The sequence below is a fragment of the Gracilinanus agilis genome, chromosome 3, assembly GCF_016433145.1.
Source record: "Gracilinanus agilis isolate LMUSP501 chromosome 3, AgileGrace, whole genome shotgun sequence".
Classification (NCBI taxonomy): Eukaryota; Metazoa; Chordata; class Mammalia; order Didelphimorphia; family Didelphidae; genus Gracilinanus; species Gracilinanus agilis.
The window spans coordinates 280,366,430-280,385,005 of NC_058132.1; the positions used below are offsets into that span (position 1 = coordinate 280,366,430).

The 18,576-nt window shown below is 35.7% G+C and overlaps 1 protein-coding gene across 2 annotated transcripts in view; it reads right to left on the reverse strand.

The window, feature by feature from the left end:
* The window catches only part of KIF5C (kinesin family member 5C), a 199,651-nt gene that overhangs the window by 101,935 nt on the left and 79,140 nt on the right, over window positions 1-18,576 (reverse strand). Inside the window, exon 2 of one of the 2 annotated variants that reach the window (XM_044669882.1) lies at window positions 6,665-6,755. In XM_044669882.1, the coding sequence (XP_044525817.1) occupies window positions 6,665-6,755 (91 nt within the window). The remainder of the gene's footprint in view (window positions 1-6,664; window positions 6,756-18,576) is intronic. The other variant, XM_044669884.1, reaches the window with a different exon arrangement.

Consider the following 18,576-nt stretch of genomic DNA (forward strand, 5'->3'; position numbering starts at 1 on the left):
GAGTAGGAAAATAAAATTAAGTATCCTTTGCTTTGAATGTAAGACAAGGGAGACAAAGACCTTGGTTCCTGTTTCTTGTTCTATGCCTTCCCTCTTATGAAGAAAATGTTACAATGTTTGAAAACTTGGGAAGAAGACAATCATGCCCACCCAGCATTGTCCTTGGGGCCAGCTGCCTCCTCTTTCATCAACTTCCACAGCGAAACAATCACTATGGTTAATGACATGAAGATCTAGGATGTCCTTGGCAGCCAAGGGACCTGTCAGGACTAGAGTCCTTAATCGTATATACAAAACAAATTCACTCAGCTGGCCTCAGAGCTGGATAGAGAACAGAAAATAAAGGCTCTGCCAAAACAATCAAACAAATGAAAAAGTGTGGAGATTTCATAAAAAAAAAAGTCTTACTAAAAAATAACAAACTCCAAGCAGTAGCCCTATTAAAAAAGAAGAGACTTTTTTCCAAGAGGTGAAAATAAGTATGCTGTTTGGAATCCCTGATCCTCTGATTAGGAGTGTTACATTTTTTGCAAAGTAATATAATCATGAAATTCCAGAACTACCTTTTTTTTTTCTTTTCTCCACTTTTACTATCATCTCTGGGCTCCCCACCTCCAGTGTTTTTGTTCTCCAGTGCTTACTCAATTATCTATTTAGAAAAAGGAACAACACCCCACAAAGAAAATATGTCAAGTATCTAATTGTCAAAGACTGAAAACTTAGGTAACCATTAACATATTAGGTCAACTGCAGAACTGATCCAACTCATCTATTTTTTAGACCTGGGGTTCCAGAACTAGATGGCACCAAGTAGAAGCTGCCTACCAGTTATCCACCATTTGGGCAATTATCTAATATCATGGTGATAATACCTTTTACATACTCAAGAGAAAAATTCTGATCTCAATTCTAGGAAACTTAATTTTAAAAGTTAGTTCTATTCCATCCAACCACTCTCTATTTTTCAGAATATTTACCAAATGTACAGCATGAGCAAAAATCAGTTGTCATTCAAAGAATGACAAATTTGGAATCAGAAGACCTGAGTTGAGAAAGATGGGTCAGTCACAGATCAGATACTTAATATCTGTATGACCTTGGACAAGTCTCTAGGGCACAGTTTCCCAATATGTAAAATGAGGGGTGGAGAGCAATCTAGAATTATGTCCAAAGAATTATAAAACTGTGTATACTCTGTGATCCAGGATTACCACTTTTTGATCTATCTCCTTAGATGATCAGGGAAAAAGAAAAACAACCTATATGCTCCAAAATATTTTCAGCACCTTTCTTCGTGGTGGCAAAGAACTAGAGTTGAAGAGATGCCCTTCAGTTGGGGAATAGCTGAATAAGTTGTGTTATATGATTGTGATAGAATATTACTATTATTTAAGAAATGATGAACAAAATGGTTTTAGAAAAAAACCATGGAAAGGCTTGCATGAAATAATACAGAGTGAAATGAATAGAACCAAGAGTAATAGAAATATTATCCAAACAGTTAATGTGAATGTGAGCTATTCTGAGTAATATGAACATTTAAATCAACCATAAAGGACTTAAAAAGAAAAATGCTATTTACCTCCAAAGAAAGAACTGAAATATGAAAGAAAGTCCTGAATGGTTCCAAATGTATATCTATATTAAATGTTAGTCTTCCCTAATGCGGAGTTAGGAAAGAGGAAGGAAAATAACACAGAACTAAAAAATGTAATCCCAAAAATTAAATAAATAAAATGAGGGAGACATGATTCAATCATCACTATTTCCTTCCAATGATAAATTCTAAGAAATATACATACTATACTTCTACCTTTTTCTCAAAAACAAAGAGATTTTAAAACCCTCATTAATTATACAAGTTATCCAAAATGTCAAATAAGTTGTTAAAATAGAGGATCAAGACATCTTGGGAAATAATCCTGTGACTTGAGATGAATTTCTATAGCCTTTCCCATCTCAGATTGTGGCCATTAAATATCACAGAGAATAGTCCTTAGCTATTTCTACAAGCAGGTAAAACAAGCTCAATATGCAGAGGGGAAAAATAATTGCTAGAATGAATAAGTCATTTTAAAAAGATTTAGGGGAAAGAGAACATGTAAATAAGAAACTATCACCTAGAGTCCTCTGGGTACTTTGTCTATAACCCATGTTCATTGCATATTTAATGGCTAGGAAAGGCAAACACCTACGTAATGCCCCATCCCCCTTGCACAAATCCCATCCTTACAGTAATCAGCCTATGTTGGTTTTATATATTTATAATATTTCAATAATACCATTTGGTAACCATGGTGTTTAATTTCCTGAAGGAGTGGGGGTGGGGGGAGGGAACAGAAGGAACAGAGATGAAAAAAGAGAAAGAGAAGAGAAGAGAAGAGAAGAGAAGAGAAGAGAAGAGAAAGAGAAACTTCCTTGAATTTAAAACTGTATTTCTTATGCTGAAATATATAGCCACATCCTCTCACTGCCTTAATAGAAAAAATTTAAAAAGAACAAAAGAATCTTTCATAAAGATGCATCACTGGGTAGGAAATTTCCCTCTAGTAATAAGGTAGAATAAAGCAACATTTGGTGCTAGTAAAGAGGCAAGCTAATGGAAAATATCTTGATGTCTTAAAAGATTACCCTCAGTACTTCATTCTCTTGACAAAGGAAAATGTTTTATTATTTCAAGGCCATTAAGCCTGTGGTTATGATGAGGATAACATCTAATGGTATCTGAAGGGATCAAGCAAAAAAAGGGGTCCTAAATATCTTCAATGAATGGAATATATATTATTTTTATTATTGTTTTTTATCTTTTTATAAATGTAATTTGGAGGGCTTTCCAATGGAGGCCATCCAAACCAAATCAAAATGTCAGCTTCTAGAGGACAAAGAAAATACTTAAATTACTGTAACAGCTACCACAGAAGTTAAAAAAAAAATTAATGGATCCTGCCTGAGGTACATTCCAGCTGTACGACCTTGGGCAAATCACCTAAACTCCCTGAGTGTCACTTCCCTCGTGGAATAAGTGAATATAATTATGCATTTTAAATGAGAATTAATTATAGCACCTACCTTACAATGTTTTTGTGAAGATGAGGTAATATATGTAAAGTGCTTTGAAAACCTTAAACCCATATAAAAGTGAGTAATGATGATGATTGAGGAAGAATAAAAAGGAAATATGAAAAAAATCTAATTCATCTATGATCACTTGCTTTAATGAAAACAAGAATATTGACAAGTAAGACAAGGTCAATTTAAGAAGAGCAAGGAGGTGTGCATGTGTGCATGTGTGCCCATTAAGAGTAGAAAGAATCACCACTAGAGAGTAAAAAAAATACCTTTTCTGGGTCCACAAGACTCTAACAAAATAAACAAACATAAAACTTCTCTGGTAGACTCCACAGGCTGTCCAGTTGAACAGCCTTGGGATTTTCTCTTCTGTTGCTTTTCTATGGACCCTTTTTCAAAATATTTTAAATAGATTTATGTATTTTACATATCCTATGCATTTAGTTATAGTAATGTCACAAAGGTATATATCATATATCTATAACAATATATACCATTATAATTATATATAAAAATAGTATATTTTCATTATAATTACTATGAAAATTTTATTAATAGGGATACTAAGTTCCAACTAGAAGTTAATGAAAATAAAAGATGTAATTTTTTCCCTACCCACTTTCTTGGATGCCCTGACATCTATCCCAATACTTCAGTTTAAGAACACCTAAAATAGAGTCAAGGAGACCAAAGAAAATGCATGACACAGATTCATGCTACTTTATTCAGAGTAAGCCCAGATTCACTCATCATTTTCTCTGAAATTTTCCACAATAATCACACCACTCAGACCATCACAATAATGGCTAGCAGAGCCACTTAGCTATTACAAAATGAATTAGAAAGAATCATGGCCCATTACAGGATTAAGTCTAGTTATCTGCACAGCTACCAAAGAGCTGAAGCTCTCTGTTCAGAAAAATACCTGCTGTTGATTTTCATGAATTTCAATGTACTTAAAGCTATAAATGTCTCATTTTTTAAGAACTAAATCTAGCATTGGGGAATCAGGGGTGGGAACCTTCCAAAACTGTTCGCAGAGGTACGGAAAGCCGTGAATGTGAAGTAGCAATTTCCACCGTGTTCTAATATATGTTAAAATGGAAGATCTGAAGGGGGAAAAATGATAATGAAAAGCAAAGGAACAAGAGATGGCCTCCAGGCTGCTCATCTGTACAGCCTGTGGAGCCTACCAAGAGAAGCTTCAGTCTTTTCCCTGATCTGGAATGACAGGTAGAATAATTTTTAAATGACTGCATCTCCCTGCTGATTATTCTGCCACAAACTCATCATACTCAAGGGCAGGCCCAAAGAAAAGGACGCACTTCCAAATTGCAAATGCAAGGCTGGGGGTCATTGACTTTGCCAGGCAAATGTGGGGATAGGGCTGAATGGGAAAGATGAGAGCACTATGGAGACTGTGCTGAGGAGTTCTAAGAGGCAGTCAGTCAGCTAGCTTTTATGAGTTCTCTGTTATGTGCCAGGCATGGTGCTAAGTACTAGGGATACAAAGACAGTCTCTCTTCTTAGGGAACTCACAGGCTAATGCAGGAGGCAACACATAAACAACAATGTATATACAAGATAAATCCAGGATCTATAGAGAGGATAAATTAGGAGTAATCTCAAAGGGGGAGGGCACTAAAGTTAAGGAGGAGAAAAAATGCTTCTTGAAGTAAGATCTCTAGCTAAGTCTTTATTTTTTTATTTTTATTTTTTTTTACATTTTTAAACCCTTAACTTCTGTGCATTGGCTCCTAGGTGGAAGAGTGGTAAGGGTGGGCAATGGGCGTCAAGTGACTTGCCCAGGGTCACACAGCTGGGAAGTGTCTGAGGTCGAATTTGAATCTAGGACCTCCTGTCTTTAGGCCTGACTCTCAATCCACTGAACTACCCAGCTGCCCCCTCTAGCTAAGTCTTAAAGGAATTCAGGGAAGCAAGGAGCCTGGAGATGAGAGGAAAATGTCCCAGAATGGGAAAGTCCATGGAAATGTTCTAAGTCCAGAAATGGAGTAACTAGTGTGAGGAAGAGCCAGAAGACAGTCCAACAACCTCACAATCAGAAAGAAAATATATGACTAACATTCTAGGACAGTGATGGACAAACTTTTGAGGTTGGTGTGTCAAAATTCACCCAAAAACCAAGCATAACTCGAGTGGCATGTCACTTCGAGAAAAAGCCACAATTTCACGATATTTATAGATTAAAAAACAAAAATGTATAATTGTAATATATAACTGTAAAACAAACTAGGTAAATTAATATAGGTAGAATTGTCATCTATAGTGCACAGAGTGTCTACACTATACTACAGCAAATGTTTCACCCTAGGCATGCAGCCCCATACTTCCCTTTATGGGGTTGCATGTCATCAAAAATGGCTATGTGTGTCAGCACTGGCACATGTGTCATAGGTTTGCCATCACCGTTCTAGGAGAAAGCCCCGGCTGCACCATTCCCATTATATTTCAAGAGCTCTGAATGACACTTTTAAAAATAAGACCCAGAGTCAGATAAAGTAATTGAAAATGTACTTTCAAGAATAATATTTGGCACCAAGAGCTGCAAACTTTTTCTCTTAAAGAAGCCAGGGAAAACAAAAGTTGGGATGGTATGTAGGGTATTTTTTCATGAGGACTTTAACCATAAGGGACCATGGCTAGAATGCTCTCTTGCTTTCCTCTTTTACCTTTTAGAATGTCTAGCTACTCAATCAACCTAATGCAAATATTAATAACATGGAAATAGGTCTTGATCAATGACATATGTAAAACCCAGTGGAATTACTTGTTGGCTACAGGGGTAGGGGTGGGAGGAGAAGAGGGAAAGAACATCAATTAATTAAATAAATTTTTTCAATTCAAAATAAAATAAAAAAATAGAATAGACCATCTAGCTTCTTTCAAGATTTAGCTCAAATACCACCTTCTACAAGAAGTCTTTCCCAATTGCCCCAGCTACTACTGTTTTCCCCTCTGAGGTTACCTTCCACTTCACCTCCATAAATATCTTGCATGTATCTTTATATTTCCCTCATTAAAATGTAAGCTCCTTGAAGGCAGGTACTGTTTCACGTTTGTCTTTGTCTCCACAATGTCTGGCACATAGTACTTAAGTACTTATTTTAAAATATTTGTCCATTTATCAGTTGTGAGACTAAAAGAACACTGAATCAAGATTCAGGAAACATTAATTCTTACACTTACTGGGTGTATGATCATTTCACCTAGAAGGACCCCAAGTTTAGTTACCTGTAAAAAAAGTGGGGTGAATTTTTGGTAAGCTTTAAATGTTCTAGCTCTAAAATTCTAGGCTTATGTGTAATAGTGTCACATATGCCCTTCTGTCACTCTATCAAGAGGTCACCAACAAAAGAAATAAATTCATTTTCAAACAAGTCACAGTGATATTAAGAAACTAGTCTGACATTAGTCACCATAAATGACTGTCAGAGACAGAGCTAACATTCAGCATTTCTCAGTTAGCAAAGCCTCTGCTTAAAGCCAAGGTACAGCCATTACTGGCTGAATGTAGGCTGAAAAGTAAGTGCTCTCAATGCCTCTGAATTTAAGAAAATAAAGAAGCTGGACTTACCTTTAACGATTTGCTTAGCACAAGCATTGTAAACCTGTTCTTGGCTTGTGTTGGGTGGTAATACTCTGTCAAAGACATAGGGCTTGCCTTGCTAAAATGAGAAAAGAAGGAGAGAGGAGAGAAAGTAGAAGAAACACAAATTAGAAGATAAGAAAATACAGAGTTAATCACAGAATCCAATCTTCTAATCTACCATAGGAGCCAACTTGAAAGACCACGCATGAGTCACTTTTATTCATATTTTAAATACACAAAACATTTGTTTTGAAAGTTCATGAAGATCCAGACAGCTAGGTGGTTCAGTGGATAGCAAGTCAGGCCTGGAGAAGGGAGGTCCTGGGTTCAAATCTAGACTCCGACACTTTCCTAGCTGTGTGACCCTGGGCAAGTCATTTAACCCCAATTGCCTAGCCTTTACCATTCTTCTGCTTTGGAACCAATACTTAGTATCAATTCTAAGACAGAAGGTAAGGATTTAAAAAAAAAAAACATGTCCAATCTTCTTGACCCCATCTGGGATTTTCTTGGCAAAGATCCTAGAGTAGTTTGCCATTTCCTTCTCCAGTTCATTTTACACATGAGGGAACTGAGACAAATAGAGCTAAGTGACTAGCCCAAAGTCATGCAACTAGTAAATATCTAAGGCCAGAGTTGAACTCTGAGTCTTCTTTACTCCAGACCTAGTACTCTACTCTACCACTGTACCACTTACCTGCCCCCCCAAAAGATCATAAGTACTGTTTAAATCTTTTCCCCTCAATAAAACAATTTGATTTTGTGAAACCAGATTTTCTCTTCAAATGACATTATGTGTGTGTTATTCTCATAGCCCAGGACTCAAGGTCAGTCCTTCTGGTATCCTTCTCGGAATGATTTTAGAGATGCTGGGAAGATCCTGCTTTGCCCCTCCCACTGACTGATCCAGGAATTGCAATAGAATTTTGGGACTTTGGTGAAAGATGTTGTTTCCTTTTTAAAATGCATAAATCTCCAGAGATAGTACTTGAAATACTGTCACTAATAACATGTCAATATGGATTTTTTTCAGATGCTTGGCTGTCCAAAGATCCTGAAGGTTAGGGAGCCACTGGTGGTGTTGGATTTTGCAGATAAAATAGAGTTAGACTATAGAAAGGCATATGTAACTGAGGTTCTAAGAAATTTTGCTTATAGCAATAGCTAGTGGCTCACTATATTGTCAGGCCCAGGGACTGGGAGGTCCTGGGTTCAAATCTGATCTCAGACACTTCCTAGCTATGTGACCCTGGACAAATCACTTAACTCCAATTGCCTAAGCCCTTGGTGCTCTTCTGCCTTGGATTCTATATTTAGTATTGATTCTTAGACAGAAAGCAAAGGTTTAAAAGGAACTACTTATTCCATAGTTCTGTCTAGAACCAGCCTAGTTCAAAACCCACTAACGATTTGATTTCCTGTGTTTTGTGCAACTGAAATTATTTATCACAAGCACAAATTTTAGACTAGATCTGAGATTCCATGAGTATAAGGAACTCTTCCAGAAGAAACTTTCTCTAAGAATGCAAATTAACAGCTGTTTTGCAATATATAATCTTACAGAGTTGCCTGGGGCACAGATAGTTTAAGTGACTTGCCTGTTGTGAAATAACTAGTATATGTTAGAGTTGCACCTTGAATCTAGGACTTCTTGATTCTGAAGTTGCTCTCTATCTACTATAGGACATTAATTTTCTCAGCTGTAAATTTTACTTTATCCTCATTCCATATTCTTACTGGTTTCATCTATTTTTTTTATTTAATAGCAGTCAAATGAGGCAGGGAGTAAGCAAATGTGAATTTGACTTCCCACTGAATATTTTGGGGAAAAAACAGAAATGCAATTTATGGTTCATCTAAAACGGGTCAGCAACGTATGGCTCTTTCTGCAGGAGCCATAAAGTCAATTTTTTTTTCAGGCGGTGTTACAGTAGCGCTCACTGTGAGCACTGTATGGCTCTCACAAAATTACATTTTAAAAAATGTGGCGTTTATGGCTCTCATGGCCAAAAAGGTTGCCAACCCCTGATCTAAAACAAAATGTTGTTATAATCACCAAGATGAATCTTCTTAACAACAAAATCCTGGTTTGAAGGACAGGGCAAGGCAAAAAAAATGCCAACTTATTAAATATTGAACATAGGAAGAAAAAAATGTCCCTGTCAGGATACCCAATCATTTTTCAGCATTTACTTTGTAAAAGAGTTGGGAGGGAAGAAAGGAAGTCCAAATATATTCCCTGAGCTTCAATCAAATGGTAGGTACCATTTGTCAAGTGCCAAAGAAGTAATATAGCAATTTTCTATAACCTGTTATTAACTGACAAACAGGAAACTGACTAAGAATTCATTTACAACTGTATACTGAAAAAAAGACAGAAATTAGAAAATGAACACTTACAGAATCTATCTTGTCAGTACTAAACATTAACAGAATAACAATAGAGTCAAAATAAAATGCTGTGGCTCATTTCCTTTCTTGTCTTGAATTGGTAAGTAGGAGGTTCATTTTAAATGAATGTGAAAAGTCTTACTGACAGAATTCATTCAGGTATTTAATTCTGGTTTTGGAAGGCCTAAGGGACAGTGTAATCCACTGGATAGAGAACTAATCAGGAATATCTGAGTTCATATTCCACCGTTGATCCATTCTGTGTCATTGAACACATTCTGCCTATGACTCTGGGCAAGCCACTTAACATTTCAGTGTTCTAAGTAACTCTAAGACTGAGTTATAGAAACTGGGTTAAATTGTATTGATAGACGGAGATTCCAGTTTCTTTACTAATGGGATCAGAGATGTAGTCCCTGTTCCTTTTGAAAAGCTACATGGGAATTGCTTGCTAGTAGTGGGAGTAGGGAAGGAAGAAGAGAGGGAAATAATTTGGATCTTTTAACTTAGGTTATGTGGAAATTTTTTATTACATGTAATTTATAATAAATAATTGTAATAAATTTTAAAAAGAAAAGCTACATAGGGACATCCTTGGTCTGGATCTAGACAATAGCCACAAATAACACTTCCTTTGGATAATATTATGAAAAGTTTTATTGACTAGATGCAATAGACTCCAAAGGAGGATTCTATCTCATTTCGATTATAATGGGTTTCCCCCTATCACAGATCCAGCCTCAAAGTTCACACTTTACACAAGTAATAAGGAGAAGGAAGTCAGTGAAGGAAAGAAAAGTACGTCAATCCTAGAAAATTGTGAGGTAGGAGGAAAGGGAAGTGTGACTGCTTCAGGAAGATAGTAGATCTCATGAAACTAAAAATAAGGGACAATGAATTTTCCCCAAGGCAGTTAAATTCCATAAAAGAACAGGAAGAAAGGTTTCTATCTGCCAAGCAAAAATGAACACTGTAGTCAGCATTCCTAAATTGTGCATCTGGATCAGATTTCTTCTATTGGTTACTGTTTATGTGAAGAAAAGCCAGCTCATCTTTTTTTTGATCAACTCCTAGCAGCAAAAGCATTCATTTTCAGCACCAGCACCCAAATATACTTTGAGGACAGCTCCCCTGCAATGTGCACGCTCATTAGGTGGCCCTAACTAGCATCTTCCAAGATTTTAAATTGGGTCAGTGGTTTCTTTTCTTAAGGATTCCTGAAGTGATCCTAAAATCAAGTAAAGCATTTCACTGAGCAGGACTTCTCATTCTGACCTAGCACAGGAATAAAACAAATCTGCAAATATTATTGCTTAATCTCTAATAAATTAAGTTTTATTTTAATCCTTGATTGAAATATCAAATGACTGACTTAATTTTAACAAAAGTGATTTTTTGTCATTTAATAAAATGATATGAACATAGGACATACAGCTGGAAAGTTCCATAGAAATCATCTACTACCAATCCTTCATTTTACATCTTAATGCATCTCATGTGAAGTGCAAAAATTAATATAGACTTAAGTATGCTGTACATCTGTAATTTTTTGAAATTGAAAAACATTTTTTAATTTAAAAAACTGAAAACTTTCTCAGATTTTGCATCTAAAACAAGAAAGCTATAGGGTGACTTAAATGTCTTTATTTACCCAAGTTAATTAAAACAAACACCTGTGATGTCATTAGAAGGAAACTTAATGGGGGGGGGAGTAGTATTTTTGTCATATTAGAAATAATCCATTACCCAAGATACATTTAAATGACTTGTCTGATTTTTAAATGCATATGCATCTTTTTATCATATATGAAATATATTAAGATTGCTGATACTATTGTTGCAGAAGCATGAATATCTGAAGGCAGGATTGATTTTATTTTTGTCTAGTCTAGCATTGTATTTTACATATATAGAAGGTACCTTAATAATTTTTCTTAATTTGAAATGCTTGTTGAATGCTTATATTTAAAAAGGAGATCTTTCAACTTGACATGAGAAACAAGATAATGAAAAAGCTTCAAACTTTTTTCTTCCTGCTTATTCATAGAGGGGACACCAAGAAAGAGAAGCTTTCCTGCTTCATAAAATTTCCATATAACTCTTTGATATGAAATGTTATTCATTCATTCAAGTAAAGAAAATGTTCTTTTAGTCTGAAGAAGCAATTGCAGTCAAAGGTGGATTAGTATACCTCACTAGCCTCTGATCAATCCACATGCATTGTTACTAGTACAATTTTTTAAACTTTATGAATAAGCATGTATTTCTTGGATGAGTCAGTCTTGGTCTTCAAGGATATTAAAATGGAAACTAGTGGATGATTAATGAATGACCATTATAACCTTAACTCTTCTATGCAGAAGAGAACTGACCATGGTCCTGAATATTGACACTATAGCTGAGAAAATGAATTTTAGTTTTTTTAATACCTCTTATAATATGCTCATAAAATGTTTTCTTTTTTAATTTCCTTTTTATTTTAAAATATTTTTCCATGTTTCCATGATTAGTTTTCTTCCCCATCCCTCTTTACTCCCCCCGCCCAGAGCCGACAAGCAATTCCACTAGGCTGTACAATTGTTATCACTTGATACCTATTTTCCATATTATTCATTTCTGTTATAGAGCGATCTTTTTTAAAGCCTAATCATATACCCATATATACATGTGATAAGTGATATCATAGGTTTTTCTTTTACATTTCTACTCCCATGGTTCTTTCTCTCAATGTGGTTAGTATTCTTTCCCATAAAACCTTTAGGAATGTCCTATCTTGTTGCATTGTTACTAGTAGCAAAGTTCATCATATTGGATTGTTCCACAATGTTTTATTTTCTGTGTACAATGTTCTCCTAGTTCTGTTCATTTCACTCTGCATCAGTTCATTAAGGTTCCCAAGTCATACAGTAAACCTCCAGATCATCATTCCTTACAGCACAATAGTATTCCATCATCATCATATACCAATAAAATGTTTCTTGAAAGCTACAAGAACATATTGTATCAAATAAAGAGGCATCATCTTGTAGTAGAAAGAATGTAGATTTGGAGTCAGAGAGCCTGGGTTCAAATCCTGACTCCGGAACTTGCTATCTTTATGACTAAACAATTTTGGCATCAGTTTCCTAGGGTGTAAAATTAAGGGGTCTGGACTAGATAACTTGTAAAGATTATTAAGATTCAACTAGAGACTTACATATTATCATCCCTATTCCTTTGCTATATTTTAAAATTTTAGGTATATTGATTTAGATATTGTACAGTATAATGGATAGGGTTATTAATATAAAACATTTTCAATACTTATTCTAATAAACAGAGTATTTAAATAACTACTTTCTGATTTTTCTCTCCAACTACTTTTTATATTGTATTTTTTTCATGATTGCATGCAAAAACAATTTTTGGCATCCGTTTTCTGAATTTTGTGATCCAAATTCTCACTCTCCTCTCTTCCCCTGAGGAGACAAGCAATATGATGTAGGTCATACATTTACCATCATACAATTCCTATTTTCATCATGTTATGAAAGAAGACACATCACAAATTTGAGAAAAAACTCATGAAGGAAATAAAGTGAAAGATGGAATGCCTTGATCTGCATTCAGATTCCATAAATTCTTTCTATGGTTGTGGATAGATAACCTTTTTCATCATGAGTCTTTTGGGGATTATCTTGGATAATTGTATTGCTGATAATAGTTAAATCATTCACAGTCGACTGCCATACTCTCCAGGTATTTTTTAACCATGGAAATACAAGTTCTGTATATGATGCTGTGGGAGGAGCATCAGAGTACCTGGATTCAAATCCCAGCTTTATTGCCTACTTTTTGTGTGACTTTAAGCAAGTCACTTGGGCTTTCTGACCTATTTCCTCATTTGTAAAATGAGAGGCAACTTCAAGGACTTCTGAGTTACTTTCTACCTCTAAATCAATGAGTTCATAAACAAGAATATCTGAGTTCAAATCCTGCCTGACACTCTTGAGCTGTATAACTGCTTTTTCCACTGACAAAAATTGCCTTCACGTATTTGCCTTTCTTTAGTTTAAAATTCCATTTTATATAGGTTGGTTGGCTTTTTCTTTTTAAAAAGTCAACCAAAATAAATACTGTTAAAATTGTTTTAATCCAATTTTTAAAATATTAAATCTACTTTCATATTTGCTGGCTTCAAATAGCCAAATTTTTCACCATATGGACAATTAACAAGTTCCCCAAAATCCTCATGATAATGATTATTATATTAAACTTCCATGACCATTGTGTTTATGTCTTACTAGTACGGTCTACTTCAAAAGAAGAGTACCTCACCACAGAGGCTGAACAAAAGCAGCTCTATTCAGATAACAGTGCAGATTAAGTGTCAAATCCTCTGAGATTTTAAGCATTAAATCATTCCTCAGGGGAAACAGCTGGGTATAGTAAACAAAGGTTGTGAGATCACCAAAGCAGCTAAACAATTAGGGATAGTAATGTGTCCATAAGAAGCTGAAATGGAGAGTTGTAGGGGATAAATTACAAAGAACATAATGTCTTCAAGAAAGATAATCTGCCTTCTGCTGATTAAGAATTAGTGAAATGGGTAAATTCCTAAAACAAAAGGCTAAAATACCCAAACCAGATTGGCTGCAGTGTACAACTGATAGAGGGAAATTTTGATTGTTACATTCACACACTAATTGATTAGACAGGAACCAACTAGAAACCTTAAAGGCCATTTAGTTCAAACCTTTGAGGTTTTGTTTTTTTTAATAAGGCTGCTGATGCCCTGAGGAAGTTAAATGATTTAACCACAGGTTACAAATGACAAGATCAAGATTTGAACCTATATCCACTTGAATTCAAGCAGAGTGCTTTTCAACTATACTGTCATCTCCTATTTGTACACATTCCAGTCTTACTGAAAACGAAGTCTACCTCCTTTTACAGCAGTACTCTGCTTTATAATAATCCTAATTCGTACATAGCTAAGATTAAGTATGAGGCAGCTAGGTGGCTCAGTAAATATATCATTGGGACTGGAGTCAGGAAGACCTGAGTTCAAATCCTACCTCACACACTTATTAGCTGTGTGACCCTAGGCAAGCCACTTAACCTGTTTGCCTCAATTCACTGGAGAAGGGAACCATTCTAGTATCTTTGCCAAGAAAAATATAGTGCATAGTATTGGCTTGATATGGTCCTTGGAGTTATAAAGAGTCACACAAGTGAACCACCAAACAACAACAAGATTAATAATAGTTAGCATGCATATAGTGCTTTAAGATTTGCAGAGTGTTTTTTATAAATATTATCTCATTTGATCCTCACAACTCTACTGGGCCAACCTACTGACCTCTAAACTTGCTAGGAATCCTACACAAACAACAAATGGGGCTTCTCCATACCTAAAGCCATATTTCTGAATAAAAGATTCTGAAAATGCAATTCAGATTAACTCAGAATAAAGAGAAAAATAAGGAACCACGAAGGCAACCCTCCCAATACAGTTAGCACTATTTCCACCCTTGATTCAAACACAATTCCAGGACTTGAAAGAGATATTTTTCAGAATACAGAGCACAAAAGGGAAATAAATTAACCATTTGAAGAGTTAGAAAATAGAAACTATGAAGAAAAAGTGACCCTGAGTTACAGGGAAGTCCACTGTTTATGGCTCCTAGATATATGGAAAGGGTAAAAAGAAACTTCATCTGTTTAGTCTTTAGCATTGGGATACCAGCCTGCCATGGAAACTTTCCTTTCTATTAACATCAAATTCATTTACCCTGGGGGGGATTTGTATCATTTCATCTTTTAATGTTTTCGAAACCTCTTAAACCAACTTCAGGGATTTTAATTCCAGATTAGTCCAGACCCAAAAGTGTTTCTTTGATGCCCTGTGTTTTTAAAGCTCTCAAAGAAGTTACATTGACATTTTCAGTATTGGTCTTATTTTCAATGTATATTGATGCAACTAAATTCCAAGGTATTTTGAGGTCATCAGAGAAGTTCTTTGAATTTAGACAGAGATTCCAAGGACATTTACAGGAAAGAATAAAGGAAGTCAAGCCCCGCTGTCATTATACAGAAGGCTCACATTTTGTGCCCTAGGTCCCAATTATGAAATTGGAATTCTTGTTCAAGTGTGGATTAGACTAGACGGCCTCCAGGGTCATCGAGATGCTGTGAATTGAGATTAATTATTTCTCAGGAGGAAAGGCTGAGAATCAACATAGTAGTCTCCCTGGGCAATATAGTGTAGCTACAAAGAAGGTGGTCATTTGATCAAAGGTGTTCTTTCATCTGCAAGGAGTAAAAAGGTTAAAACTGCAATGAAAAGGATTTTGGCTACTATGGCTCAGTCTGTGATATAGAGAACCACAGCTTCATCCAATTCAACTGGAAGAGGGGAGGAGCAGGAGGACAGGGGAAGGACACCACCAACCAAAAAATAATGTGCCTCCTGTTGATCTTTTGTGTGAAGTAAATAGTCAATACTGAAGGATCAGCTTCCCTCTTCCATCTTTGTTGTTTTCCTTCTGACCCATTATATAACTTCCTCCCTCTGACTTTCTACCAATAAATTCAGATAGTGGTAGTCCCTGGATCTGCTATTTCTTGGCTTCTTTGAATCCCAGGCTTTGAACTTTCTGTAGTGTTTGTTCCTTTGATCTGTTGAAGCCCTAAACTTGGACTATTCCTGAGAATATCCTCCCAAGGTTTGTAGACTTTCTTAAGAGTGTTTGCCTACTAATCTCCTGTGCTAAACCTAGTATAGGTTGGACCTTCCTAAAGGGTTGGCTTCCTAAAGGTAGATAAACACAAAGTTTAGGGAATATTTTTTTTCCTATTAACTAACAAGACCCATCTACAGTGTTGAAATGTAGTATTTCCTAAAGGCAGAGAATTGAACTAATTACTTTCCTACACAAGAATAACAATATTGCCATCATTAAGTATTTAAAGTGCCCATCTGCAAACCTTTCCCTTCCCTAAATTCCTCAGATTCCTCTTCTTATTCATCACCATGCCATAGATAAGACTTTGAATTCTTTAAGATTATGCCAAAGAAGCAATAATCTTGGCAGATCCTTTGGCATTCTTTAAGGGTCCTGAGCATAGTACGGGCAAAAGGCTATATTCAATCATAAAGTTCAAAGAGATTTATCCACCATGGCCAACTACCAGACAACAAAGTTTTCAGCTTATGAAGGCAATCTACTAAAGAATGAGAAAAGACAAAATACTTTTGATGTAGCAAGTAAAACTCATAACAAAACTGAGGAACAGAAATATATGCTAGGGACTCAAGATAAAATGAGATATGTCATGGATATATGTTCCCAGAAGTCAATTAAGATTATGATCTAAGTCAAGGGGAACAAACTATACCTAAGAAGATAGAGGATTAATAATGCAAAGCAGAATATATAAATAAAAACTTCTTGACACCTGGATGAATCTTTGACTTTATCTGTTCCACTGTACAGATGAGAACTCATTTGGTACTTTACATTTAATACAAAGTTTGTCCATTAACTCCCATAAGTTCCTTTCTGAGCTCATATACCCAATATGCTGGTATCCTTTCTCTCACATTGCATGGATACTGATGAAACAAGTTGGGTACGTCCTGGTGATCCCCTTGCTTTTGCTACAGGACCAGCCCACCGTATTTTTCAATCACATTTCTCTCATACAAATGATAAATACCATAGAAATTCAGAAAAGATAGATCTCACTAGAGCCTAAGGCAATAGGAAAGGGCTTCCCTGAGAAAATGAGCCCTGAATGATGGGTAGGACTTAAAGACATGGAAAGTTCGTGCCTGTTGTCCAGATCAAATTTTGCTTCAAAAAGTCAAAAAATTAAAAAAAAATGCTAGAAAAAACTAGAACTAGAAATCATAATCATCAAAACAATGTTAGAAACCAATCATTTCACTGCTGAAGAAAGCAGGTTTAAGAAAGTGGCATGACATGACCAAGATAACATTTCTCACAAGTAATGGAATTAGGTGTCATGAAATTGTCTAGCACTCAGTATTTTATAGTATAAATTTAGTTTAGCTGAACGTCAAGAATGTCCACTCAGGACTGGGGTGATATCTTCTTTATCCTTATACTTCTCATGCTTATCACATTATATAGCATATAGCAGACATTTGATAAATGTTTATTGAATGAATGACTGAAGAAATGAGCAAACAGTACTCCAAAATATAACTTTCTCAATTCAAGACTAGACTATCACTGTTTTCTAGGGTTTTTGTTTTCCCAATTCCAAATGATTTTCCAATCTATAATTTAGGTCCGAAGAAAGAAAATAGACTTACTTAAAATAGCAGCTGTTCTGCTTTAATAATTCAACTTACAGAGAATGTTAAAAAGTTTTAAAGGACCTTAAATATCATTTGGTTAATTTTAATCTGAAGGATGCACTAATCTCTTTTCCAACATTTCTGTCATGTGTTCAACCAGCCTTTGCTTGTTTCTATGATGGGGTATAGAATTCTATGATGAAGTTCTGAATTAATACTTTACAAAGAAACTCATTCTATTTTTAACAGTTCTGTTACAGTATTCTTCCTTATATTACTCTGGAATTTACCTTCCTACAATTTGCAGTTTAGAAAGCTCCTTCCTCACCATCTTTGAGGGAGAAAGTGAAAGTATTATTCCTTTCTTATAGATTTAAACATCAAATTTTTACTAAGCTCCCACTATATATATATGCATATATATATAATGTGTGGCATAGGTGAAAGAATTGATGTTCACAGAGGGTAAAATAAATGCCAATCATTTTTCCTCATGAGTGTGTGAATGGAAGAAGAACTCAAATCCAAGTCTTGGCAGCTAGGTGGTATAGAAGATAGATCACTGGATTTTGAAGTCAGGAAGACCTGTATCAGACATTTTACTAGCTGTGTGACCCTCTCTGAGTTTCAGTTTCCTCATTTGGAAAATAAAGGGGTTGGCCTCAGTGACAACTAATGAGCTTCCAACTCTAAATGCTATTAGATCTGCTCATTCCAAATGCAATACTCTTTCCACAACATTACCCTGTTCATAATTCCCCTTCTGTGTGACAGATATGCAGATATTTGAAGGCAACTACATGATCACCATTGAGTCTTTTCTGTAGCTGAATCATCACTGAGGGGAACAACCCCAGGGCAAAAGGAAACCTGTCATCCCACAACCACTAATGACTTGCTACTAAACAAGGCATACAAACCAGCTTATCTGAGGAAGCAAGGCATCCTAAAAGAGAGAAAGTAGTAAGTGCCAGGCTTGTCAAACCATTGCCAGCACCTCCCTTGAGATTCTACTGGAAAGAGCCCAGAATTCTGCGCTTAAGAATCCTTAGAAAAGCAGTTCCTTCCAGACCACTAGTCCTACTTCCAACCCACAATACCAAAGTCCAAGAGCCATTATCCAGGAAAACAACCCTTATGGATTATATCTGGTGATTCCCTTTCCTAATGCACTACAGCCTTCACCTCATCAGAAACC